This window comes from Macrotis lagotis, chromosome X, assembly GCF_037893015.1.
Source record: "Macrotis lagotis isolate mMagLag1 chromosome X, bilby.v1.9.chrom.fasta, whole genome shotgun sequence".
NCBI classification, from domain to species: domain Eukaryota; kingdom Metazoa; phylum Chordata; class Mammalia; order Peramelemorphia; family Peramelidae; genus Macrotis; species Macrotis lagotis.
In genome coordinates, this window is record NC_133666.1 from 281507115 (window position 1) to 281533177 (window position 26063).

Sequence of the window (26063 nt, forward strand, 5' to 3'; positions counted from 1 at the left end):
TTAAGATTTGCAAAGTGCTTTAAAGCATAGTTTCTTATTTGATTCCTGCCATAGCCCTATGAAACAGGTATCATTATTATCCTCCTTTTATAAAAGAGGAAACTGAGGCTGAATGAATTGAAGGGATTTGCCCAAGGTCACCCAGCTAGTATTAGAGGCAGAATTCAGATCAAGTCTGAATTCAAAGGTAAACACTATCCTATCCACTGAACCAACTGGCTGCATCACCATCATGTGTAAGGCCCTATGGGTACATGCATACCATCATGTATAAGATTATGGATACAAATTTATTAGATTTTGAAGTTGAAGTGAAAGGATCTAGTACAATTTTCAAGTCCCCTCCCCCCTCATGGATAAGGAAACAGAAATCCAGAAAAATGAAATAATGTATCCCTCGAAAGACAAATAGGCGACAGAATTTCAACCTAGGTTTTGTTCATTGCAACATGCCTTTATACTCAAGGATATTTCATTATCACAGGATGGGAGAAAACATTATGCATATAAATAAGTATAAAATCAAGCTATTGGAATTGGTTTTTTGTTTGTTTGTTTGTTTTTGTTTTTTGATCCAGACTTGTGCTTTCATCACTGAGAATTCCCCAAAAAAAGAAAATTCTCTCTCACCTTTCAGATTGGGACCTATTCTGCACTTTATTGCTTTAAAAGATTGTCTAGAAAATTGATATTCAGACCAATATCTTCTTGCATGCTGTCCTACATGATTTAGAGGAAAGAGTGATTGATACCAAAGGAGAGGTCCAAATAAATTGCTGTAAGAAACTTGAAAAGACAGAGAGAGAGAGAGAGAGAGAGAGACAGAGACAGAGACAGAGACAGAAAGACAGAGAGACAGAGAGACAGAGATCATTTTCATCTGGATGATCAGGGTAGTCTTTAGAGCCCTTGAATTAAGGAAAAGACTTCTACAGGTTGAGAAATGAAGGATCAAATACACAAGAGAGTGGGGAGGACAAACAAGATGAAGGTGAAGAGTTGAAGAGTGAGCATTCCAGTCTGCTGAGTGGAATGTAGACTTCATGAATGAAAGTTGGGAGAAATGAGACTGGAAGGGTAGATTGGAGTCAAATCATAAAGGGCATTTGTATCAGGCTAAGGGTTTTATATACTTCATACAAATAGCATTGTGTTACTATAGAAAACTTGAAACCAGGAGTATCTCTTTGAATTAAAAATATTGGTAATTTTCATGATGGTCTGTTTGTCAAAGGAAGAGTTTAGAGAAATGGAGATCATTCAGAAATGAATGGGTTCATGAGGAATTGAAGACAGGGAGTATAGACTGTTCTTTCGATGAATTTAGCAGAGTGATGGAATGATAGCTTGTGAGGGGAAAGAAGATTATTGTTATGATATTAAAAACCTATACACTAAGAATCCTTAAATCCCAGCACTTAGTACAATGTCAGACATATGGTAGATGCTTAATTAATGCTAGTTGATTTACTAATTGAATAGAGGCAAAGGAGAAAGAGCTATGAGAAAGGGGAAAAAAGTAAATATTATGTAAAAGAATGATTGATGGAGCAAGGTTGCAGAAGAAATGGGAAGGGATGATTAAAGGGCACACATCAAGATGGGGAAGAATCTTAACAGTTATCAGCTAGTCAATCAAAAAGAATTGATTAAGAATCTAGATATGAAACTATGGTATAGGAATGGTATGTAAGAAATCATGACTAGACAGACTTCAGAAAATCCTGGAAAGACTTATATAAACTGATGCTGGGTGAAGTGAGCAGAACCAGGACAATGTTGTCCACATTAATAGCAGCATTGTGAGATGATCAATTATGATGGAAGCAGCTCCTCTCAGCAGTTCAAAGATTAAAGACAATCCTGAGGGAGCAGCTAGGTGGTGCAGTGGATAGAGCATTGACCTTGGAGTCAGGAGAGCTGAGTTCTAATCCAGCCTCAGACACTTAATAATTCCCAAGCTGTGTGATCTTGGGCAAGTCACTTAACCCCATTGCCTTGCAAAAAAAAAATTTCCTCTATGTTTTTTCTTTCTTTCTCGTAGTATTTTCCCCCTTATTTCAAATTCCTCTTTCACAAGATGACTAATAAAGAAATATGCTAAACATGATTGCACATGTACATGTTCAATTTATACCAGATTGTTCACTGCCATGAGGAGGGGAGAGGGGAAGGGAGGGTGCAAGAAAAATATGGAATTCATTAACTTGCAAATGAACGAATGTTGAAAACAACCTTTGTATCAAGTGCAAAAAAAAGAATCTATCTTTAAACTTCTGTGCTAAGTGCTAGGGAGATAAAGACAAAAACAAGGTAGTTTCTGCCCTCAAGTAGTATATATTTAATCAAGTGAAGCAACATGTACATGTTTAGGTAAATACAAAATATATCTAAGACACATGGCTTTTCCAAGGCTAGGGGAGACACTAGCATCTGGGAGACCATGAATGCTCTCATTAGGAGATAGCACTGGAAAGGAGATTTGAAGAAAGGTAGAGATTTCTGTGAGGAAATGTGGCCTAAGCATGAAAGACAAAGAGAAAAGGTAGAAGATAGGAAGTAAAAAATAAAAAAAGATTGACTGGAACATAGAGTACATAAAGACAAATAATGTGTAATGAGTCTTGGTAAGGTAGACTAGAGACGAACTGTAAAGGAATTTAAATGATTAAACAGAGGACTTGGTGTTTTATTCTAGAAAAAATAAAGAGCCAATGAAGTAATGTAGTTCGAGCTAAATTGATAGCCCAGAGTTTAAACACTCCCAGTTGATGGTCTATGAAAAGTTTTTTTAGTTACTTTTCCTCCAATCAGTAGGAACTGTTCCACCACCCAGTCAGTTTCAGTCCATAATAGATTCTTAGAGTTTGCCACAGCTAGCTCTTAGTTTTGTTCTTTTTTGGAGTTGACTATACTTATCTGATGATATTTGTGAATTTAACCAGTTATGAATCTTGAGTTATAGTACCACTATCTACTAAGAAAAAAGTAATATTCTTCTCTTTTTCCTTAATTGTTCTTTCTTAATGGAGTTAATAACATACATAGAACATTAACTGTTAAGAGTCATAGAAGAAAAATTAAAAACAAAAAATATTAAATGATTACAACATATATGCTGGGCAACCTTTGTCTCTTCTCAGACCAAACATACAAAAATTTTTTACCCTAAGGATATGAATAAAACGTTTTTAAAGGAAGAAATTCAAACTATTGAGATACATTAAAAATGTTCTAAATAACTAATAGAGAAATTCAAATTAAAACAATTCTATAACCTCATATCTATCAGGTGAAATTGACAAAAAGGGGGAAATAACAAATGTGGGAGGGACAATAGGGAAATAGGTACTTTAAAGCACTATAAATGGAACTATGAACAGCACAAGCCATTCTAGAAAAACAATTTGTAAATAAACTTCCAATGTTTTTAAATTTTCATACATTTGAATTAATATATTGCTACTATAGAAAAAGAGATCAAAGAAATAGGAAAAATACATACATAAATTTATAATAGTTCTTCTAATGGTGATAAAGAATTAGAAACTAAGGGGATGTCCATCAAATGGGAAGTAGATGGATAAGTTATGGTATGTGAAGTTGATTTTGAATACTATTGTTTTGTAGTAAATGATGATGGAGCTGCTCTCAGAAAAAATGTGGAAAGACTTATAAGAACTGATATAAAATAAAGTGAAAAGAACTAGTAGGACAACTTATACAATAACAACACTTTTGTAAAGATAAATCCCTTTCAATGATTTGGCAACTAACATAATGATCTACCACAAATTCAAACAATTCATGATGAAATATGTTATCGATGTCCAGAGTGCTGATAGGTTCAGAATGCAGATTGAAAATTATTCTCTTTTGTTTACTTCTTTAGATATGTGTATAATGGAATTTTTTTGTGCTTCACTATACTTGTTTGCATAGTCATGTGGTCATATTTGTTTGTTTTTTTAATTTATTTATTTTCATTCATTTGCACATGCATATTTTCAACTTACAAAATTTCCTTCCACCTTCCCTTCCTACCCCCCCCAGCGGTGAACAGTCAGGTTAGCATTTTACATACATATTTTGATAAATATGTTTACAGATTAGTATTAGCTATTTTCAATATGAGGAATTAGGATTAAAAGAAAGAAATACATAAGAGATAATTTTTATAAAGTGTTAAACAGGGGTGGCTAGGTGGTGTAGTGGATAAAGCACTGGCCCTGGAGTTAGGAGTACCTGGGTTCAAATCCAGTCTCAGACACTTAGTAATTACTTAGATGTGTGACCTTGGCCAAGCCACTTAACCCCATTTGCCTTGCAAAAATAAAAATGTAAAAAAATAAATAAATAAAGTGTTCAACAGATTCTGGAGGGTTGAGGCTATTTTTGGTATGTGTGTGTTTTGTTTTGTTTTGTTTTTTCCTCCAAATGGGGATAACATTGTTCATAACCAGTCTAATACAGTTGTTGTAGTTCTCTCACTGCTGAGAGGAGCTGCTTCCATTAAGGTTGAACATCTTATGTATATTGTTCTCTTGGTTTTGCTCCCTTCACTCAGCCTCAGATCCTGTAAGTCATTCCATGCTTCACTAGAGTCTGACCATTTATGGTTTCTTATAGAACAATAATATTCTATTGCATTCATGTACCATAACTTGCTTAGCCATTCCCTAATTAATGGGCATCCCCCAATTTCCAATTCTTTGCCACTACAACATATAAGACTTTGCCACTTAGAACATGTAGGACTTTTCCTATTTTTTTATAATTTTTTCTGGATATAGACCTGGAATTGGAATTAATGGGTCAAAGGGTATGACAGTTTTATTTCTCTTTGGGCATAGGTCGATACTGCTCTCCAAAATCCCTTCACAACTCCACCAGCAATGCATTAATATCCCAATTCTCCCACAACCTCTCCAACATTGATCATTTTCCCTCTTTCTCATCTTGCCCAATTTGATACATGGGAGGTGATATCTCATTGTTGTTTTAATTTGCATTTCTCTAATCAATAATGATTAGCTTTAATTTCTTCATTTGAAAACTTGTCTGTTCATATCCTTTGATCATTTATCAATTGGGGAATGACTTGTGACCTTATAAATTTGTTGCAATTCTCCATATATTTTAGAATGAGACTTTAATCAGAACTCTTAGTTGTAAAAATTGTTTTCCAACTTTCTGCTTTCCTTCTAATTTTGGCAGCATTGATTTTATTAATGCAATAGCTTTTTAATTTAACATAGTCAAAATCATTTATTTTCCAGGTCATAATGTGCTCCAATTCTTGTTTGGTCATAAATTTATTCCCTTTCCATGGATCGATAGCTGTCATATTTATTTCTAATGGGTTGTTTTTCTTTTCTTCACAATGGATGGGGGAAAGTGGGGATGGAATAGAGAGAATTCAGAACTCAATAAAATAAAATTGAATTCTGACAAAAAAGGAAAAAAGTATTAAAATTTTGGGAGTTAAACCCCACAGAGCATTTGAACATGGCTAACAGTCATTCCCTGGAGACCCAACTTGAAACTCATGCTTCATCGGTATGTGACCTGGAGAAAAGAAAATGCACATGTAGGAACACTTTGCTAATTTAGATTAATTGTGTGTGGGGGGGTAGATGATAAAGTAGAATGAGTCTTGGATTTGAATTTAGAAAATCTTGACCTGAATTTTGGATCTAACAGTTCAATTCAGTTCTACACAATGAACAATTATCATGGGTCAGTCATTAGGAGTACAATGTCAGTCAATTTGGATTTGCATTTGAGTACTATATTTGAGGCACTGAACTAGGTTATAAGAATGCAAAGAAAGGCAGAAGGCAGTATTTGTTCTCAATAAAATGGCAATTAAATGTAGGAGATAATATGTAAACAATGCATATATATATATATATATATATATATATATATATATATATACGATCACACACACACACACACATATATATAATAAATTGGAGGCTTGATTATCAGGAACCAAAGAAAGGGTGAAATCAAAGATTGCACATAGTTTTGTTTTGAATAAGGTTCCAATTAACAGATAAGGCAACAATCATTAACATATACATATATACATGTGTGTGCCTATACATATATATTATGTATATGTAGTAGGCATGCATATATAAATGGCATTTATGTCTGTGTATATATATTTTTCTCTGAATTAATCTAATAGCAAGAGTGGAAATTGGCCTATATTCATCTTTGCCTTTGCCAACATTGATTCTTCCCATATTTCCTAGTTGTTTTAATCCTAAAGCTGTTGGGACTTGGCTCTTGAAGTAAAATGTGAATAATGGATCATGTTCTTTCTAATCCTTCTCAGAATATCATCTCTCTTAGCAATTCCAAAGTGGAGCTTTGCTGTTACTGAATCTTCCTCCTTTCTGTTTCCATAAATTGTACTGAGAAGGTATTTGCACTAGTAGAAACTAATAATCACTTAGCAAACCAGAAGCCAGAGGTTAATAAATGTATATATGTATATGTATATATATATATATATATATATATATATATATATATATATATATATATATATATAATCTTCTACCTCTCTACCTCACCAACCTGGTACATTTAAGCTCTATACTAAAATTTTCCACCTTTCCCCCCCACTTTTTTGATAAAAGAACCAGTTTGGGTACTAATTTGTAAAATTATTAACATTTAGAACAAGTTTAAAATGGAGAAATCCAAAACAACAATGTCCATCCAAGGAAAAACACCCAGGATTTCCCCTGAATTCTTCTTGAAAGAACTTTCCTGCAAACATGAATAGAAGTGTTTGCATTCTACTCAGTAATGACTTGGAGCATTTGTACATTGTTTTTCATTTTTCAAAGGACATTCATATTCACCATCTCATTTCATCCTCATTTCTTAACTAGTCTTGAACCACTGAGTGAGTGTTTCCTCAGACAGATGGAGATCTGGAAAAGACCTTAGCTTAAAAAGACCAAGATCTCCAAATGAATCCATGGTCATCTCCAGTCTCTAGATCCATATGACTGCCGAGAAGAGGGTGGAGGGGCTGGCAACTTTACACAGCCTTGCCTCACTTATATACAATTCACTTGCAAGTCAAGATGTCACATTGTTGATGCTATGGTCCTCTTTAAGAATTAAGGACAAATTGCAACCTTAACAACCACAACAATCAATCTCATTGCAACCCTATTAGGGAGGAAAAGAAAGAATGCATCTTTTCGACAGAGGAAGAAACTCAAGACAGATTTTTCCTGACTTGCCCAATGTTCCCCAAACTGTTTTCTGACCAAAGTAGTTCTATAACCAGTCATCTCAGTTTTATTCCAGTATTCTTTCATTATTCTTAAAGTCTAATTTGTCTTCTTTACTTCTGAGAGGCAAGTGTGTTCTGGAGTGTGTTAATATGAATATCTTTCCTGCTCACTCCCAGTTCTAGGGTTGGAAAAGATTGACTCCATTCAGATGAATCAAAAGAGCAAAGGATTATTTAGCCTGAGATCTGATCTGAACTCAGAGAGTCTAAGGGGTAACATCATTATGTCCAAAAGATGTTGTGTAGCAAAAGGAGCACTGTCTATAGAGTCAGAAAACTTGAGCTCAAAATACTATCTCTGCTCTGTATTACCTATCCTATGTGACCTATATTAAGTCTCTTAAACTCTCCTCAGTTTTCTTATCTGTGAAATAAGAATTGAAGGCCCCTCCGCTTAAAATGTTATGACCTAGAAGTTATTTCTGGTTCATTTTCCTACCATCTATAGAGGCTTTAGCTCATGGGCTTGGCACCTCAAAAACATTGCTTAAATTCTGTGATCTATCTTGGTAGAGGATGTTTCCTAAATTCACCAAAAAAAAATCACAGGGCTGTCTCATCCCAGGTAATTAAGTCTGATCATCCATGTCTAATTTTAGACCCTTGGATGCATATATATATATATATATATATATATATATATATATATATATATATATATATATTGAGAGAGAGAGAGAGAGAGATGAATGGATGTGTATTTACACAATCTCTTATTTTCTTGTCTTCTTTGAAGTTCATAATGGGGGAACTTAAGCTGCTCATTTTCAAAAGTTAACTATCAACATATCAAATCATGATAATCACAGGAACTCACACTTTATTTTTTTAAGACAGCCAGGGTTAAGTTTAGCTCAGTTTCAACCTTACTGTAGTCTTCCTTCCCCTTTTGAGACCAAATTATACTCCTGAGATTTAAGTTGAAATTAAGGGGTACCCTTCCTTTAGCAGTATCATTGTGTTGTCCTGGTTAGAGGTGCTGACTGGTTAAATGACAGAGAGTAAGAGCTGGTTATTAAGTATTTAACTTCCCTAAATCCCCAGTAGTCCTTGTCTGTGAAAGTGGATTTTTTTTTAACCTGTCTGAAGTCAGTGGTCTGGACCGAATGATTAGTTGCAGATTCTTCCAGGTCTAGGAACGACATGGATAGAAGAACAGAATACTTCCAAGTAGAGATACATTTAAAGAGAGCTTTCATTAGTGTGTGGACTAGCAAGGGTGCAAACTCAAGGAGATGTTAATTTGACAGGTTGTGAAAGACTAACTTTGCAACACATCATGTAGAAAGTAAACAAAGCTATGAGACCAACCTTGTTTTTAAAAGTATTCCAAAAACATGTCAGAGAACTGGTATTTCACTTGGTTTGTGCTCTATGGAGTGAAATTTGGAAGCAAAAATCTAATTTTGTTACTGCTGTGGGGCAATGTCTCTCCTAATTGTTTTCTTTTATATTTACAGTATATTGGTAATCATAGCTTATTTAGGGAAAAAAAATGGCCCCTTTAGTCACTTTCAAATTTGCTCCTTTTAATTAGTTTTCACATTCTTTCTTTACTTGAGTTTATAAATCAGACAATATTGGGAGCAGATCTCTCCCACTTTTGCTAGAAAGGGTACAAAGAAGGATTCATTTTTTTCTAATTTTTTTATTTTATTTTTTCAATTACTTGCAAAGGTAGCTTTCAATATCTATCCATTTGCAAGTTTATGAGTTCCCCATTTTTCTTCCCCTTTCCTTCCCCTTTCCTATGGCAGGGAGAACACTTTTTGAGAACAGAATGAGTGAGTTGCTGACTCTTTGACCAAGGGACTCTGTTGGAGATCTAAAATAACAAAACAAAACAAAACAAAAACAGTCATTTATTCCTATTGTCAATTTCCCACAGAGGGAGAGAACTTTCTGCACCATTTCATTGGCCTTTACTCTGCCTATTCAGCCAACTGCCCAATATTAAGGGCTTTCTCTTTCATCATATGTTCTAAGTCAGTCCCTAGATCCCTGTCTTCTTTACATCACCAATATTTGTCTAAACCCTGATCATCATTGATCCCTTTTTGATCTTTAACCTTCACATTTTAGTATTGCCCCTATTCCATTGCCCCATTCATTGACAAAATTATCATTTCTATTTTTAACATAACAGTCCCCTACCCCCTTCCCTCCTTGGCATTTCCTGGCCATTTAATCCTTAGTATCCATGATATAGGAAAGAAATTAAGGTAATTAGAATTGGAAGGGATCTCAGAAGGCACTTAATTCAGCCCATATATTCAGCCCCAAATCTAATCCATATCATCTTCCAAAATGGACATCCAGTCTCTACTTGAAGACCTTAAGTGAGAAGGAATCTATTTCTTCTCAAGGCAGTTATATTCCTCTTTCCACATGTCCTGTAGCATATAAATTCAGCACTTTGAAGAAAAATATATTCTGTGCTACATTTATCATGCTTATTGTTGTTATTCAGTGGTTTCAATCATGTCTGACTCTTAATGAACCTATTTGGAGTTTTCTTGGAAAAACTACTGTAGTAGTTTGCAATTTCTTTCTCTAGTTCATTTTTACAGAGGAGGAAACTGAGGTAATTAGGGTTAAATGACTTGCCCCTGGTCATAAAGCTAGTAAGTATCTGTAGCTGAATTCAAATTCTTTCTCACTAAGGCCTGGCACTCTTATCCACTGTATCACCTAGTTGCCCTGCAAAGAAGGGATGAGAGAATTTATTTGTTCAGGAGGAAAAAAGATGGTCCCCCAAGTGGTATTAATTGGTTAATTATAGAGAATATATTAAGCACTACTATATATCTGACACTGTGCTGGGATTTGAAAATATGTAAGGTAAAATTGAAAAAAAAAAGGATGTAAGCTACAATAAGACTATGAAAGTCCTTGAACACCAGGTAAGTTTGGACTTTGCCCTGCAGGCAACAATGTAGGGCTTTTTTGTAGAATATTATTTGGGTGTATTAGAATTAATTGTGTTTCAATGCATATAGGATAGCACAAAGGGATCAAAGACCGGAGACAGAGAATATGGTTAAAAGGTACTGGAATAATACAGGTTTAGTGTACTTTTTATAGGCCAGCTCTTTCTATTGCCATATTCCAGAAGAAACAACTTTTGATTCAAGTACTATTTCTCATTTGAATGAATAATAGTTATCTGGTTTATTCCATCTCAAACTTAATTCCAATTATAGCTCAAATAGAACCAATTTTAGCTTCAAGTCCTGAATCACAGTTCGAGCTTCCTTCCAATCCCAAAGAATCCATAAAGGGCTCGTTTCAGGATAATTTCAGATGACTCATAACAATCATGCATTTTCCTTAAGAATAATCATTATAAGAAAGAGTGTTAGACATAGAAAGAACAATATGAAATAATTAAAAAATAGAGAGCTGAATGTGTCTACACTTCCATAGCCCAAAGTTAGTCGAGTAACTGGCAAATTCTAAAAGACTTGGAAGACAAGTAAATTTCAATATTTCAATAATCATAGGAGGTTTGAGCTTATGTTCTTAGGAAAACTTGCTCAATTCTCCACTTCACCTGCAAAGATATCACCTTAGGGAACAAAATAAGATATCTGAGCAAAGGATGGTATTTTTAATACTTGATCTGAAGGGAAAGAGTGTTTTTTTTTCCTATAATGATAAATGGTGTCTGAACATTCAGTATGTGAATGCATTGTCAGAAGGACAGCAGTTTTCACAGTTCATTTTCATTGTGTTTGAGTTTTTGGTTTGTTTCCTTTAAGCAGAAAATGTGTTTGGTTCTGAAGAAGTATATTATGACCAGAAAAGGATAAAGTTAATTAACAAAATACATATTCTGTTGAAAAACTACTACTAAACCCTTCATAAAGATCTGTAGTCTACCTCATTTGTCTTCTTGCATCCTTCTTCTTGCTTATTGAAGACTAAAAAAATTGCAGATTGGTGGTAAGAAAATTAAATGCTTTGTTAGCCTAAAAGAGAATGGGAAGAAGAGGGCACTCACTAAGCCATGACAGCTTCTCAAATGTGTGTGTACATTTATGTGTATGTGTATGGAAATTTGTATATAAACATGTATATTATATAGAGTCAGTCTTCAATATTCCAGCACTTAACTTTCGTGTGATTTTATTAGTGATCTCATTTCCACTTTCAGGTTGGCAACCTTGCACATTAGTGGCTATGTGTAGTAAAGAAAAAAGTACCAGTCTATTTCTATTTCTGAAAAAAAGAGAATTTGTAGAAGTATTTGTAGAAGTATTTGTATTTGTAGTATTTGTAGTATTTGAAGTAGTATTTGTAGTATTTGAAGTATTTGTAGAAGTATTTGTAGAAGTATTCATGAATGCATTTCTGAAAGTTCTAAAGTACCTTTAAATACATCATGAGGGAATTGAAAATTGGCTAAGTTTGTGGATAAATAAGATGGTGGTTACTTCCACCCCCTCCAGCATTCTGTCTCCCCTGCTGCCTGTGCTGCCAGGCTGCATGGCAGGGAGCTTATATAGAGCCCTTAGAGAGCAAGACTGGACCAGACTAAGGCAAGCTATCCCAGGCATGAATCCTGAGCTACCACTGGGGTCATGACTCACCCAGGCATGTCCTTTTTGATTAGAGATGGTAGGTTGCTCCTTTCCAATTTTTTATATTTGAATTTCTCTGACATCTATATCCTTGCTCCCTCTTTGTCCAGCCTAGTGTTGCTTCTTCCCTCTCCTGCATTTTATGGGTTGTTACTATGTTAGGAAAAATTCATATTATCAGAATTAATGTTTTGTTATAAAGAACTATTGTACAGAAAAGTATAATCTCAGAAATATCTAGCAAAATATTAAAGGTGATGATCTTGGAACATAAACCCTTATTTCCCCATAGGTTTAATGTTATCAACAATTGCATTTTTTATTTCCCCACAGTTTTATATCAGCACATATATATGTATATTTATATCTATATATGAGTGTATCTTTAGCTCTATCTTCCTTTTTTGTAGTAGTAAAGAACTGCAAAGTAAAGGATGAATGAATAAAGTGTGATAGATATGCAATGGAATACTATTGTATCATTAATGGTGATGAAAAAGGATGGTTTCATTGAAACTGGGAAGGAAGACATATAAATGGATGTAGAGTATAGTAAGTAGAATTAGGAGAACAATTTCTATAATGCAACTCTGTAAAGACAAATTAGTTTTTTCTCTCTCTCCTACCCTCCAACCCCAATTGAAAAAGAAAATTATATATTATTTACATGAAGGAATTCATTTTGGTTACTTATGCTTGTTACAAAGATTTGGGTTTTTTTTTCCTTTATCATTGAGAGAAGGGGGTGGGAGAAAGAGAAAATGATTTTCATTAAAAAAAAAGTAATTAAAAAAATAGTTGAGACTTTCAGCAAAGATGGCAGAGAGAAGACAGGCCCTGTGTTAAGTGCTCCTGATGTTGCCTCAAAAATAACATGCAGGGATAGCAGTGGGAGATAGCCAGAGGACTGACATTAGCCACAGAGACTTTGCAAGTCGAGAACCAACTTTGGCCAGGGGGAGGGGAGGTCTGCATGTCTGGAAATCTTCCAGCTAACTAGGAATTCTTCCAGGAACAAATGGTTGCCTTCCCCCACCCCTTCAAGCTCAGGTGTAGATTACAGAGCTAACTCAGCTGAAAGAGAGATTGGCTTCCAGCCCATTGTTCAAGGTCAACTCAAACCCTGCTAACTCAGAGAGATCTATAATTGCTGAGGAGAATATGAATTAGTCTCCAGACCAGAAAGACTTCCTTGAAGAAATCAGGAAGGAGTTGAAAAATCAATCAGAAAAGTTGAGAAAAGAAACACAAGAGAAAATTAACACGTTGCAAGAGAAAATTAACATGCTTTTATATTAGTTTATTTATTTAAATTAAACATTTATTAAAATTTTAATTTAATTAAATATGTATTCAATTAAATTTTTATCAGATTTTAAATAATGAAACTGCTAGGAGGTGTAGTGGATAGAGTGTTGATGGAGACGATATTTGTTCTTTGTTCTCAAAGAAGACCATGACATCAGGGAGATAGTAGCATGATAAGCAAATGAATTAGATTTGAGTGTGGGAACTACTATGCTTAGTCACCAACCTTACTTTCTTCTGCCAAGTCAGTTGCCAGATTTGGATCAGGATGACTGGAGATGGCCCTGGATATGATGCAATCAGAGTTAAATGACTTGCCCAAGGCCACACAGTAAATGTCAAGTGTCTGTGACTAGATCTGAGCCCAGGTCATCCTGATTCCAGGGCTGGTGCTCTACCCACTGCACCACCTAACTAGACTCGGAGCAAAGAAGACATGAAGTCAAATCTGATACTTTACTAGTTGTGTGACCCTGGCCAAGTTACTTAACTTTTGTCTACCTTAGTTTCCTTATCTATAAAAGGAGAGATAATTGTAGCACCTACCTCATAGTATTGTTCAATGATCAAATAACATAGCATAAATAAAATGACTTGCAAACCTTAAAGAAAATACACTTATACTTACTAACATAATGCCTTGGTGTAAAAGTACAGAGTTCAAAAAACCAACAGTCCCTGCTCTAATGGAGCTTACAATTTAATAAAGGGAATAAGTTAGATGCAATATAAATATAATTCTAGACAAAGTGTGATAAATGCAAAAGGCCTAAATGAAGTGAGAAATCTCTTTTACCTGGGAAGATCAGAGAAGACTTCACCTTGAATTAGATCTTATTGACAACTGGTGGAGAGAATGCTGGGCTAGGAATCAAGAAAATTTGTCTTCACGAGTTCAAATTAACTATTAACTGGCTGTGTGACCTGGTTTGCCTCTGTTTCCTCATCTATCAAATGAGTCAGAAAAAGAAATGGAAAATTATTCCAGTATCTTTGCAAGAAAACCCCAAACAGGGTTATGAAGAATCAGACCCAACTAAACTATACCTTGAGGAAAGAGAATTCAATCAGATTAAGTTGTGGAGGAATAGATTTCAGTTTTGAGGGAAAGGACAGAAGCAGGAAATGACAGATAGCATTGAAGAGAAAGGGATTAGAATAGTTTGTCATCTCTCCCTTGACAACCATCTTTTTACCCTGGAGAACCTTCTCCCTGGGCCCTTCATCTCCTGATTGGTGACTGTCCCTCCAAGATCACTATTTCAGGAAGGCCCTGGCCACAGTGCTTCCCTTTAGTCAATATTCTAGTCTTTTGCCAACTGCCTTGCCAATCCACCACAATGGCCTGGGAGATAGTTCCTGTAGGCTTCATTATTTCTATTTTGCAAATGAATTCGTTGAGATTCATAGAGATAGCAATAGTAGCATATATCAAAAGTGGAATTTGAATGTATTCTCATATATTCTATCCATAGGGTCATCTCCTGATTGGTGACTGTCCCTCCAAGATCACTATTTCAGGAAGGCCCTGGCCACAGTGCTTCCCTTTAGTCAATATTCTAGTCTTTTGCCAACTGCCTTGCCAATCCACATAACCTTTTGCCCTTTTCTTTTCCTATCAATTCTACATAAATAGAAAACTTTTCATTATCTCACTTAACCCTCACAATGGCCTGGGAGATAGTTCCTGTAGGCTTCATTATTTCTATTTTGCAAATGAATTCGTTGAGATTCATAGAGATAGCAATAGTAGCATATATCAAAAGTGGAATTTGAATGTATTCTCATATATTCTATCCATAGGGTCATACTCACTCAACAAACTATCATTCATCATGAAGATCAGGGATGGTCTGGTTCAGTAAGTTCCACAGTATGATGCTGTCATGGCAACTACAGGCAGGACTTAGAATTCAATAAATCTAGGTGCTTTTTAGGGGTGAATTATTTAAATGTTTGATCAAATATGGCAGGAAAATGATATTATAACTATCTAAATGACCCATAGCAGATAAAGGTTCTCTGCTCCTCTTCTAGATTCATCTTTTGCTGGAAAATCTATCTTGTAGCATAGATGGAAATAACTGAGTCAAATGGCACAAATATTCAGCAGCTGATAAGGCAAAATGCAATTCTGTGACACATGATGATGAACTTCAAGTTTTAGATTAATTGTGATATCATAAGAATATTGAGAAGTTATCTCAAGACTGCCCTTGTCTTCAAACACACTAGGCCAGGGAATGCATTCTTAGTGCTTTATCATCAACAAATGATGCAAAGGTTTATGTTGTTTCAGTCATAGCTCCATCAGATCATAAAATTTAGAGTAGGATGGGGTCACAGATATCATTTAGTCTAACCCCCTTATAAGTAATGAGTAAACTAAGTAATTGAGTAAACTGAGTCATTGTTTTATATAGAAGAGGAATTTGAGGATTAATATATTCCCAACCTCTTCTTTATAATGTGAATTAATATTAGATTGCTTGTTATAATGGAAGATATATATATATAAATATATATATATATATATATATTATATATATATATATATATGTATATATATATATATATATATATATATATATATATATATATATATATGTAATGGAAAATGTGCTGAATTTATTGTGAGTGGACCTGGGTTTGATTCCAACTCTATTGCTTACAAGTTATACTACATGGTCATTTTCATGGGTTTCAATTTCCTCATCTTTAAAATTAGGACATTGAATTAGATCTCTAAGTTCCCTTTTGACTCTAAATTGTGTGATCTGCCTCTGCCAAAGAATTCTTATTGTGCTTAGGCTCTAGGTTGAGAGGTGGTAAGAGTCATATTCTGGAAGGTGAGAACCTCTGCTCCTCTCTCCCTAATATGCACAAAACATAGATTGAGCAACCTTCATGATTGTACTTGGTGTCATCCAACTTCAAGTGTTTGCAAAAGAACCAGAAAAGAAAAAATACAAAAGTTTCGCAAGCCTTGTCAGAAGTTCAAACAATCAGTAACTTCTGCCACCCCTAACAACAACTATTGATTCTAGGATGTTCAAAGCTAAAGCCCTAGAACTAGTTTACAGTGATATATATATATGCCCACTATGGGAATGTCCTGTTCTGGGAGCTTCAAAAATATAATGGGTTCTCAGTAGTAATTGTGTGGGTGTTATCTTCCCTGGAGGAGATCGATTAGCAGATTCCCAGGATCAGATTTAATTCTGTGACTCTGACAAAGAATGAATGAAAATGGATTTATTAAAAACTTGTATGTGAAAAGCTCTGTGCTAAGTGGCAATACAAATAGAATAGTAAGATGGTTCTGTTCTCTCATTTTAATGGGGCAAAAATCATATGTTAAAAGTCTCAACAGAAGGAAGATGGAAAGGTAGTTTGATGCAATGCATAGTAGGTCTGGAAATTGGAAGACCTCAGTTCAAATCTGACCATAGACACTTGTTAGCTGTGTGATCCTGGACTTAAACTTATTTGCCTCAGTTTCCTTTTCTATAAAATGAACATAATTATAGCACTTACTTTCCAGGGTTGTTATGGAAATCAAATAAGATAAAGTTCTTAAAGGAGTTTCTGGTACATAATAATAATAGTAGTAGTAGTAGTAATAAGATGTGTATCATAACCACTTTGTTCTTCAAATTCTTCATCTGTAAAATGTGGATAATAATTCCAGTGTTTTAAAATTATTTTTAATTAATACTGAATAACTGTGAGATGACTATGTTATGTTATCCATTGTCAGGGGGTGAACATCCTGGAGCATGAATCAGAACATCTTATTGTACTCAGTCCTGCTGAGTGCTCTTATTGGTGGGAGTCAGGCCTGTTACTGTGAACGGTACCCGTGGACTCCATGGTCCAGCTGTTCAAGCTCCTGCAATTATGGAACTCAGAGCAGAAGGAGGTGTGTGTGATTATTTGACAACTTCCTTTCAGAGTCCATGAAAACAGAAGCCAATGACAGAAATTCCATTGAAAGACAAGAAGAATGGGGAGGATGAGGCACCCACAAAATGAATATTAACCATAAAAGTTCACTCACTGATTCAATTTAATTCAGCATTTATTAAGTACTGATTCTGTACAAGAAAATGGGCTCGACCCTAGGGATAAGTTTAACTTTATGAGTTCTCCTAATTATCTTGGCCTTTGGTCTTTGGTTTATAGCCTTGAAGTGACCAGAACTTTATTTCTTACAGTCCTGGATATACTAACTTATTTCCTATTTAAGCCACTTACTACTAACAACTTGGAATTTTATGACATCCTAAATTGTATCCTAATTGTCTGAAATGGTGAAATTCTCATGGTCTGAACCCTCAGTTCCTTGACAGAACATTTCCAGATCACACTGTAAAACAGACAAGTCAGTAATGGTTCACCAACTCACATGGTCCTACTTGGAAGTAGCTCTACAAAGGGTAGAAGAATGGTTCCAAGTTTGAGATGAAAAGAAATGGACTCTTAGTCACCAACAAGGAATTTAATCTGTCTGAATTCCAGCTACACAATAGTAATATGAGGCTACCCATCTTATGAGACTGTGCTGAAAATTAAGGATTATAATATCTTCCCTGTCTATTTCTAAACAGCAACTAGACATCAACACTCCTCCCTCCTATATCTCAAGTGAAATCCTAATCTATTCCTTAAACCTCTAAAGTGCAGGCTTCACCATATGATCTCCTTACTCAATAGTTTCTTTGCTTGTTTGTTCAGCTGTTGTGATCATATTTGACTCTTCTTGACCCCATTTGGAGTTTTCTTGGCAAACTTCTGGAGTGATTTGCTATTTCCTTCTCCAGTGTCCAGTGCAATTGCAGATGAGAAAACCTAGGCAAACAGGTTTAAGTAACTTGTCCATGGTCACAAAGCTAGTTAAATGTCTCAGGGCAGATTTGAAATTCTAATCCCAGTGTTCTATCCACTGTACTACCTAGCCACCCTCAATAGGTTCCAGTAGGATTCTATTAGCTATAAGATTAATATAAACTTTTCTATCAGACATTCATGCAGCTGAACAATCTGGCCTCTTCTTACCTATTCAGTCAGTGTATACATTACTGCCCTTCCATGTTTTCTATCATTTAACCACAATAGTTTCATTTGCTGTTCTTAATGATTCTCCAACTCCCATCTCCATTTATCTTCTTGCCTAAAATGCCTAACTCACCCTCCTCAGCTCTCCTCTTCTTAGAACTCTTCCTTCCTTCACTTCTTGGGTCAAGTCTAACTTTCTGCAATAATACACCTCCAAGGTTACCTTGTATCTGATGTGGTCAGGGGGCTCAATGATGACCAGGCAGCCTAGATTCAGGAAGATTTGAATCATATCCAGACTCAGACACTTCAGTCTTCTCAACTGTAAAATGAACAGACACCTCCCAGGATTGTTGTAACAATCAAATGAAACAATATTTGCAAAGCATTTAGTCATAATAGGTACTATAGTAAGGCCAACTATTTTATATATATATATGTATATATATATATATATATATATATATATATATATATATATATATATATATATCTTGTATTTAATTATACAGTCTACGGAATTAGAATATAAATTCACTGAGAAAAGACACTGTTTTAATTTTGTTGTTGTATATCTAGATTTCAACAGAGTGCCTGGCTTTTATTAAGCATTTAACAAATCTTCGTTGCTTACTTGCCAGATATTCCTCATTATTCAAACAACTCTATTTATAATATAATATTAACTAATATTTGTCAATTATTGCTAAATTTATGTCTTATTATTATGAAGACTAGGTGAGAATAGAGCCAAAAGATGACTTAATTTTTCATAAAAGAATTCATCTGGGAAGGGAAGACCCTCATAATTTCTGGCCAGAACAGAAACAATTGCTATTTAAACTCAGTGTGAGGCATCAAAATCCAAACTATGAATGAGCAAGTAAGGTTTGGTCTTGGGCCTACTATTGGTCAATCAGTGAGAGGCAGAATGATTTAGGATTAAAGACATATGCAAATAGGTTCATTTGAATACTCATAGATTTTATCAAAGCCTAGTTTTTCAAACTATATTTCTTTTCCTTTTTTGGAAACATCTTCATTTTATTTTTTTTTAATTTTACAATTTTTTTTCCCCCAATCTCACTCCCCTCCCCACAGAAGGCAGTCTGATAGTCTTTATATTGTTTCCAGGCTATATATTGATCAAAATTCAATGTGTTGAAGGTCAGCTAGGTGGCATAGTGGATAGAGCACTGGTCCTTGGAGTCAGGAGGACCTGAGTTCAAATTTGACCTCAGGCACTTAATTACTTAGTTGTGTGACCTTGGGCAAGTCACTTAACTCCATTGCCTTACAAAACAAAAAACAAAAAAAAATTGAATGTGTGGATAGAAAAATCATATCCTTAAGGAAAAAATAAAATGTTAGAGATAGCAAAATTACATAACATAACTGGGTTTTTTTTAATTAAAGGTAATAGTCTTTGGTCTTTTTTAAACTCCACAATTCTTTCTTTGGATATAGACAGCATTCTTTATTACAGATAACCTAAAATTATCCCTAATTATTGCACTGAAGAAATGAGCAAGTCCAATAAGGTTGATCATCAACCCCATGATGCTGTCATAGAGTATAGTGTTCTTCTGGTTTTGTTCATCTCACTCAGCATCAGTATTCAGAACTATATTTCAAGAAATCATAAATGAAAACTACATGAGATAAGAGTTAATTGTTAATTTGTTTTTCTCATTTATGATTCCCAAGAGATGGGACCCCTGTGATTAGACTCAGTCTGAGTAGAGTTAATATTGTTATTATTTTCCAGACAAATAGTACAAGATAAATATTATGAAGAAAACTACTGTGATAGATTGTGTTCAAAGTGGGAATCCAGGGCTTGCAACCAGCAAATGTGCCCCATCAACTGCCTACTGAGTGACTTTGGACCATGGTCTGAATGTGACCCTTGTGTTAAAAAACAGGTATGTCAAAATGGTGTAGCAAAGGTAATTCTCCCTTTCGGAGAAGCTGAGTCATCGAGAATTGATCTATTGAAGCAACAATGAGTTAAAGAAGAAAACAGAATTAGAGACTTCTAGCTGAATATGGATGATAGAGACCATTGAGTCTAACCCCTTAATGTGACAGATGAAGAAATAAGGTCCAGAGAAGGAGAGAAGTTAGAGGAATTGCAAAGAGATGTGGCAAAATCTAATATGCTTTTATGAACCGAAAAAAAAAAGCAAGGATAGTAATCAAGGTTTCTGACAAATACACAAACTGTATATAGATAAAAGATATTAACATGCCATCTCTAAAAACTTAAAGGTATCACAGATAATGATTCAAGCAGTTCTTAGGGGAAAATTAAAGAAAAAAGGAAAAAGATTCTGAAAAGACTTATTTTTAGCTAATATAATAAATAGCTAGTCTGATTAAAAAGAGAAAGTAAAACCAAATTCTATTAAAAATTATGAAAGAGAATTCACTACAAAGAAAATAGAAAAAGAAAATTATCAGAAACAATTTTGACCAATTATCTATTAACAGAACTTAAAACAGAGGAAATTGATAATATTTAATACTACTAAAATTCAGATTAGCTGAACAAGAAATCATTATTTAAATCTTTAAGTTAATGTCAAAAAAAGTTAAACATTTCACAAATGGACTTCCAAAGAGGGGGAAAAACCCAGAACTGATCAATTAACAAGGAAATTCTATCAAACATTCAAAGAACATTAACTCCAATAGTGTGCAATATTTACATAAATTTTTAAAAAATAATCATTCCAGACACTGACTATAATACAAATATTATTGTGACACTTAAATCAGAGGCAACAAAATAGAGAAAGAAAACCATAGACTAAGACCCCTAATGAACAGCAACACACAAAACATATATAAATGAAATATTAGTAAAGAGGCTATAATAACATATTTAAAAGATTCTACGCTAAAACCAGGTTATATTTGTTTCAGTGAAGGTTTAATGTAAGGAAAATTAGTGATGGACCTTTTATTCCTACTAACTTCCTTTGGATCCCATTCTTTCTACCAAATCATACTATCCTTCCTTATTAGATATTTTAAACCTCCAATCTCATTGTTAGAGAGGGAGCTAGGTGGTACAATGGATAGAGTATTGGACCTAGAGTCATTCTAATCTAATTCAGACCTACTTAATTTATTTGCTTCAGTTTGCTTAACTGTAGATTAGGAATGATAATAATTGAACCTACCTTACAGGGTTGTTGTGAGGATCAAATAAGATAATAATTATAAACTACTGAGTACAGTGACAGACCTTTAGTAGGCATCATAGATGGGTATTGTTGTTATTACTATTAGAAATATCCTGGCCTCCTGCCGGCGCTCGCGCACTCGGGCCCGCTCCGTGCCCGGCCCGCCCGCTGCCTGCGCCGCTGCTCCGGACCGTGCGGCCGAGCCCGGGCACGATGGGCACGCGGGGCGGCGCGCGGGCGCTGGAGTACCAGCTGGGCCTCTACTTCGTGACGCACATCCCCATCACGCTGCTCTTCGACCTCCAGCCGCTGCTGCCACCCGACCTGTACCCGAGCGAGTGGACAGACACGCTGAAGTGGTGTATCCAAGCATTTAAAGATCCCCTGATGCTGAACCCTCCAAGTTGGTTCAAGTCGTTTCTTTCATGTGAGATTGTGATCCAGCTGCCTATCTTTCCCTTTGCAGCATGTGCCTTCTTCAAAGGAAGTTGCAAGTGGATCCGCATCCCTGCGATTTATCTACTCAGTTCATACAATGACAACGTTAATTCCAATTAGTGCCCACATCCTGTTTGAGAATTCCACCCAAGGACCTAAAACATTCCAAGATCGCCTCCGCCTTATATCCATCTATGCCCCTTACTTCTTCATTCCACTTATATTCCTGTTTTTTATGCTTTGGAGTCCTCACTACAGCACTGAAGAGAAAAGGAAGAAGAAAACAAAATAAAGAACTGTTGACGAGGGAGGGAGAGCCCCTGGTCCTTGTTTGGGCTCAGTCTCTCTAGGCCCTCCCTTGAAACACATCATCAGCAACCCCCAAGGTCAGATGGCAGGTGACAGAGTCCATTTCAGGTTTGATCTGGCCAGGGGAAGCTGAGGGTAACAGTAGGGAATACCTAGGGGGTGCCTTAAGTGTCATTTCTGTGTTCCTAGAAGGAACATAGCACCAGAATCCCCAGAACAAGAGTGTCTTTGAAACTATTTAATCAGCCAGATTATAGAGATTAGCTTGACCTATAATCTGAATGACCAACTACTTGGTTCTCTTCTCTCATTGGGACTGGTCAAAGAAACATGTTTCACGGGCCACTTAACAGTTCTCCATGAAGATTGTTTTTCCCAATCCAAATCAGACCAAACTAATGCAAAAACACCCAATCTTATAGACCCTGGGGCCTAATAAACTTGAGTACTTCAATATCCTTATTACTTGAGACTTATACTTTTAGAACTGGTCTTAAAGGGTCATATAGTAACTCCTCATTCTAGAGGTATTTCTCCAGTGGGGATGGGATTCCCTAGGTCCCTAGGTTGGCTTTCTATTTTTTAAGGGGTTTTTTTTTGCAAGGCAATGGCGTTGGGTGGCTTGCCCAAGGCCACACAGCTAAGTAATTGAGTGCCTGAGGCCGGACTTGAACTCGGGTGCTCCTAACTCCAGGGCCAGTGCTCTATCCACTGCACCATCTGGCCTCCCCCTCTAGGTTTGCTTTTTAAAAGGAATTAACATTCAGTGGAAAAGGCTTTAATATTTTTCTTTGGATACAAAGTCCATTGCCATCAAACTCTTCAATCAGCAATAGTCTTGACTAATGCTTCCGTTGAGTCTACTGATTTCCAAGAATTCTGGGGCTTAAGTCTCTATTTTTTTTAGTTTTTTTTTTTTTTACAAGGCAGTGGGGTTAAGTGGCTTGCCTAAGACCACACAGCTAGGTAATTAAGTGTCTGAGGCGGATTTGAACTCAGGTGCTCCTGACTCCAGGGCCGGTGCTCTATCCACTGCACCACCTAGCTGCCCCCTGCTTAAGTCTCTTTAGAAAGTCACCTAACCTAACCCCTGGTTTCCAAGCAATGTTATCTTGTTCATTTTCCAAAACCTTCTGACCTGCTGTCATCCAGTGTCTTTGATTCTCACCATGAAACATTCTTTTCTATCACAATTCAACTCTCTACCTGACAATGGAGATGAATAGTAGCTGTTCATCATATTTTGTTATCTCTTCATATACTTGTCAGACAGTGACCTACTGTTTACTCTTAAATTTGTTCCCCAAAGCTAGGCTTGCATTCCCCCAATAGTGGCACAAGCTCCAAGCAACACTGCCTCTACTATGTAGCAGCTGGATGCAGCTGCATGCAGGCTGGCTCCCCCAACCCCAAGACCTTCTAGGGACTCTACTGGACATTCCTCCAGCTCCCTTCCTGGAGGCATCTCATCATGTTGCCACAGGGTGGACTTCCATTCCCCCCCAACCCCCTACTTCTCCTTTAGCCCTTTTCCTTTGGGAGCAGTATTGCCATTCCTGGAAAGAAAGACATGTCAATCAGTTTCTCTTCAATTCTACTCACTGTCCCTGTGACTTCAAAGACCAAAATACTCTTCCCTGGATGGTGGAATGTAAACTTCTTGGGCGGGCAGCTTTTGTTTTGTTTCTGTAGCCCCAGTGCTTATGCCAGGGCATGAACAAATACTCAATAAAGGCTTTTTCATTTAAAAAAAATATCCTGGTCCCATTTCTGATTTCAATCTTTTCTAGGAGATGAGAGAAACAAAACAAAGGCAAGAGCAAGTGGGTATCAGGGGCTGAAACTGAACTGAAAAGGGAATAAGAAAACTGATGACCAGTTCTCTTTCCTTACTAGAAAGTCACTCAGTTGGTTTACATTTCAACATTTTTAAATTTGCTGACCTGAAAGCTTACTTGATCTGGGTTATTTATCTTAACGTAATCTGACCATTAAGTATGCCCCAGAATTGTGTAGATGTTTCTTCACATTTTTTTAAAAATTACCTTCCAGGTAGGCACTATGACATAGGAAGTCTTTATATGATTTTCTACTCTACCTTTCTTCCAAAAAACTATAAAGTCTTTTTTTTTCATATTTCAAAATTTCAAGACAAAAAAGGGAAAAACTGGTGTTATCTTGCATAATATTTTAAGTAGCTAGAAGACTGAATAAATATTTATGCTTTGTTCTAATGTATAATCAAAGGACTTTAGAGCAGAAAGGATGATCTTAGAGATACAATTCTTTCATTTAGCAGACGAGTAAATTGAAGAACTAAGGTGTCTGATGACTTGCTCCAGGTGACACAGTTAATTAGGTGCAGAGCTTAGACTGGAGTCATAATTTGTAGAGCAGGAAGGAACCTAAGAGTTCACCTAGTTCAACTCCCTCATTTTGTAGATGAGGAAACTGAGTGACAGAAAGGGCAAGTGACTTACCTACAATCATATAGTTTGTGGTAGCAGAACTGCAACAGGAACCCAAGCTTGCTGATTCACATTCAGTGAGTACTGCTCTTCACCCCTTCATTGTCTTTCTGTGGGTATTGGCACTTCAGAAGCCATGGAATTATAACAGATAGGAAGTAAAGATAAAGATAAAATCACAGAAGTTATCCAGGGGAATCGGGTCTCCCTGGTCTCATTTTGTTAGCTCTTCTCTCACAAAGTTATTATCATTTTAACTGAATGGAGAAACTGAGTCACATCAAGAAAATATCTTTCTTTTAAAAGCCCTGTAAAGTCACTGACCAAGAATAAGTGTTCAAGTCTCTGGATTAATAAATATAAGAATCCTTTGGGATCATACTGTCCCAACAAGCACGATACATGATATTTTGGGGTTTGGGAAGCAATAGACATGAATACTCATTCTTTTCCGATTCCTTTTCAGTTTCGAGTGCGAACCCTCTTGCGCCCCTCACAGTTTGGGGGGCAACCATGTACAGAGCAGATGATGGAATCCCAAAAATGCTATCCAACAAAACTGTGCAATATAGAAGACATTGGTTGCAAGAACAAATTCAAGTGTGACAGTGGTAATGTATTTTTCTCCAGGGTATTAGCTTTAGCTTGGAGAAATAGATCTAGTAAAAATCATTCCAATTTACTTTTTTTTTTTTAATAAGGCAATTGGGTTAAATGACTTGCCCAACATCCCATAGCAGTAAGTATCAAATGTCTGAGGCCATATTTTAATTCAGGTCCTTCTGATTTCAGGGTTGGTACTCTACCCATTGTGCCATTTAGCCTCTGTCCCCCAATTTACTTCTTGTAAATATTATCTGTCAGCAATCTTTACCGTATTTAAATTTTTTTAAGTGTAAAAAAAATCCTCTGATTGCCAAGATGTTCATGTGTTAAATGGAGGTTTTCAGGTTATAATAATCTTTTTCAGTCTTTTTGATTCTACTACTTGTTGTGTTTAAAGACCAAATCACTTCTTGTGATATTGCTCAATGAGGCAGACCAAGGGAAAGGAGGAGGTGGAGGAGGAAGACAAGATTGATATAAAAGAATGGCTCCTATTTATAGGCTCACATCTGGGTAGACAGAAATTAGTAGATTGATGGAAGAAAAATCATCAAATTAATAAAATTATTTGAAAAAAGTCTGTTGGAAGATTTTTTTTAAAAAATTGTAGATACATAGGGATTCTAAATGTGAAATATTTTAGAAAGCAGCATAATTCATTTTCTGGCATGGATTATAAACTGATCATGAAGACAATTAGAAAATAATCAACTTAGAAATGACTTGTGCATTATACATGTCATTGGGATAGCTACCTGACTTTTCAAGATGACTA

The 26063-nt window shown here is 35.8% G+C and overlaps 1 protein-coding gene and 1 pseudogene across 2 annotated transcripts in view; both read left to right on the plus strand.

The window, feature by feature from the left end:
* The first annotated feature begins 16942 nt into the window (after positions 1 to 16942).
* Positions 16943 to 26063, plus strand: part of C6 (complement C6) — a 73000-nt gene continuing 63879 nt past the window's right edge. For both annotated transcript variants that reach the window (XM_074208505.1, XM_074208506.1), the window contains exons 1-3: positions 16943 to 17140; positions 20045 to 20201; positions 25149 to 25293. In XM_074208505.1, coding sequence (XP_074064606.1) covers positions 16998 to 17140; positions 20045 to 20201; positions 25149 to 25293 — 445 coding nt within the window. In that variant the 5' untranslated portion in view covers positions 16943 to 16997. The remainder of the gene's footprint in view (positions 17141 to 20044; positions 20202 to 25148; positions 25294 to 26063) is intronic.
* Positions 21681 to 25134, plus strand: LOC141503290 (sigma intracellular receptor 2 pseudogene; annotated as a pseudogene).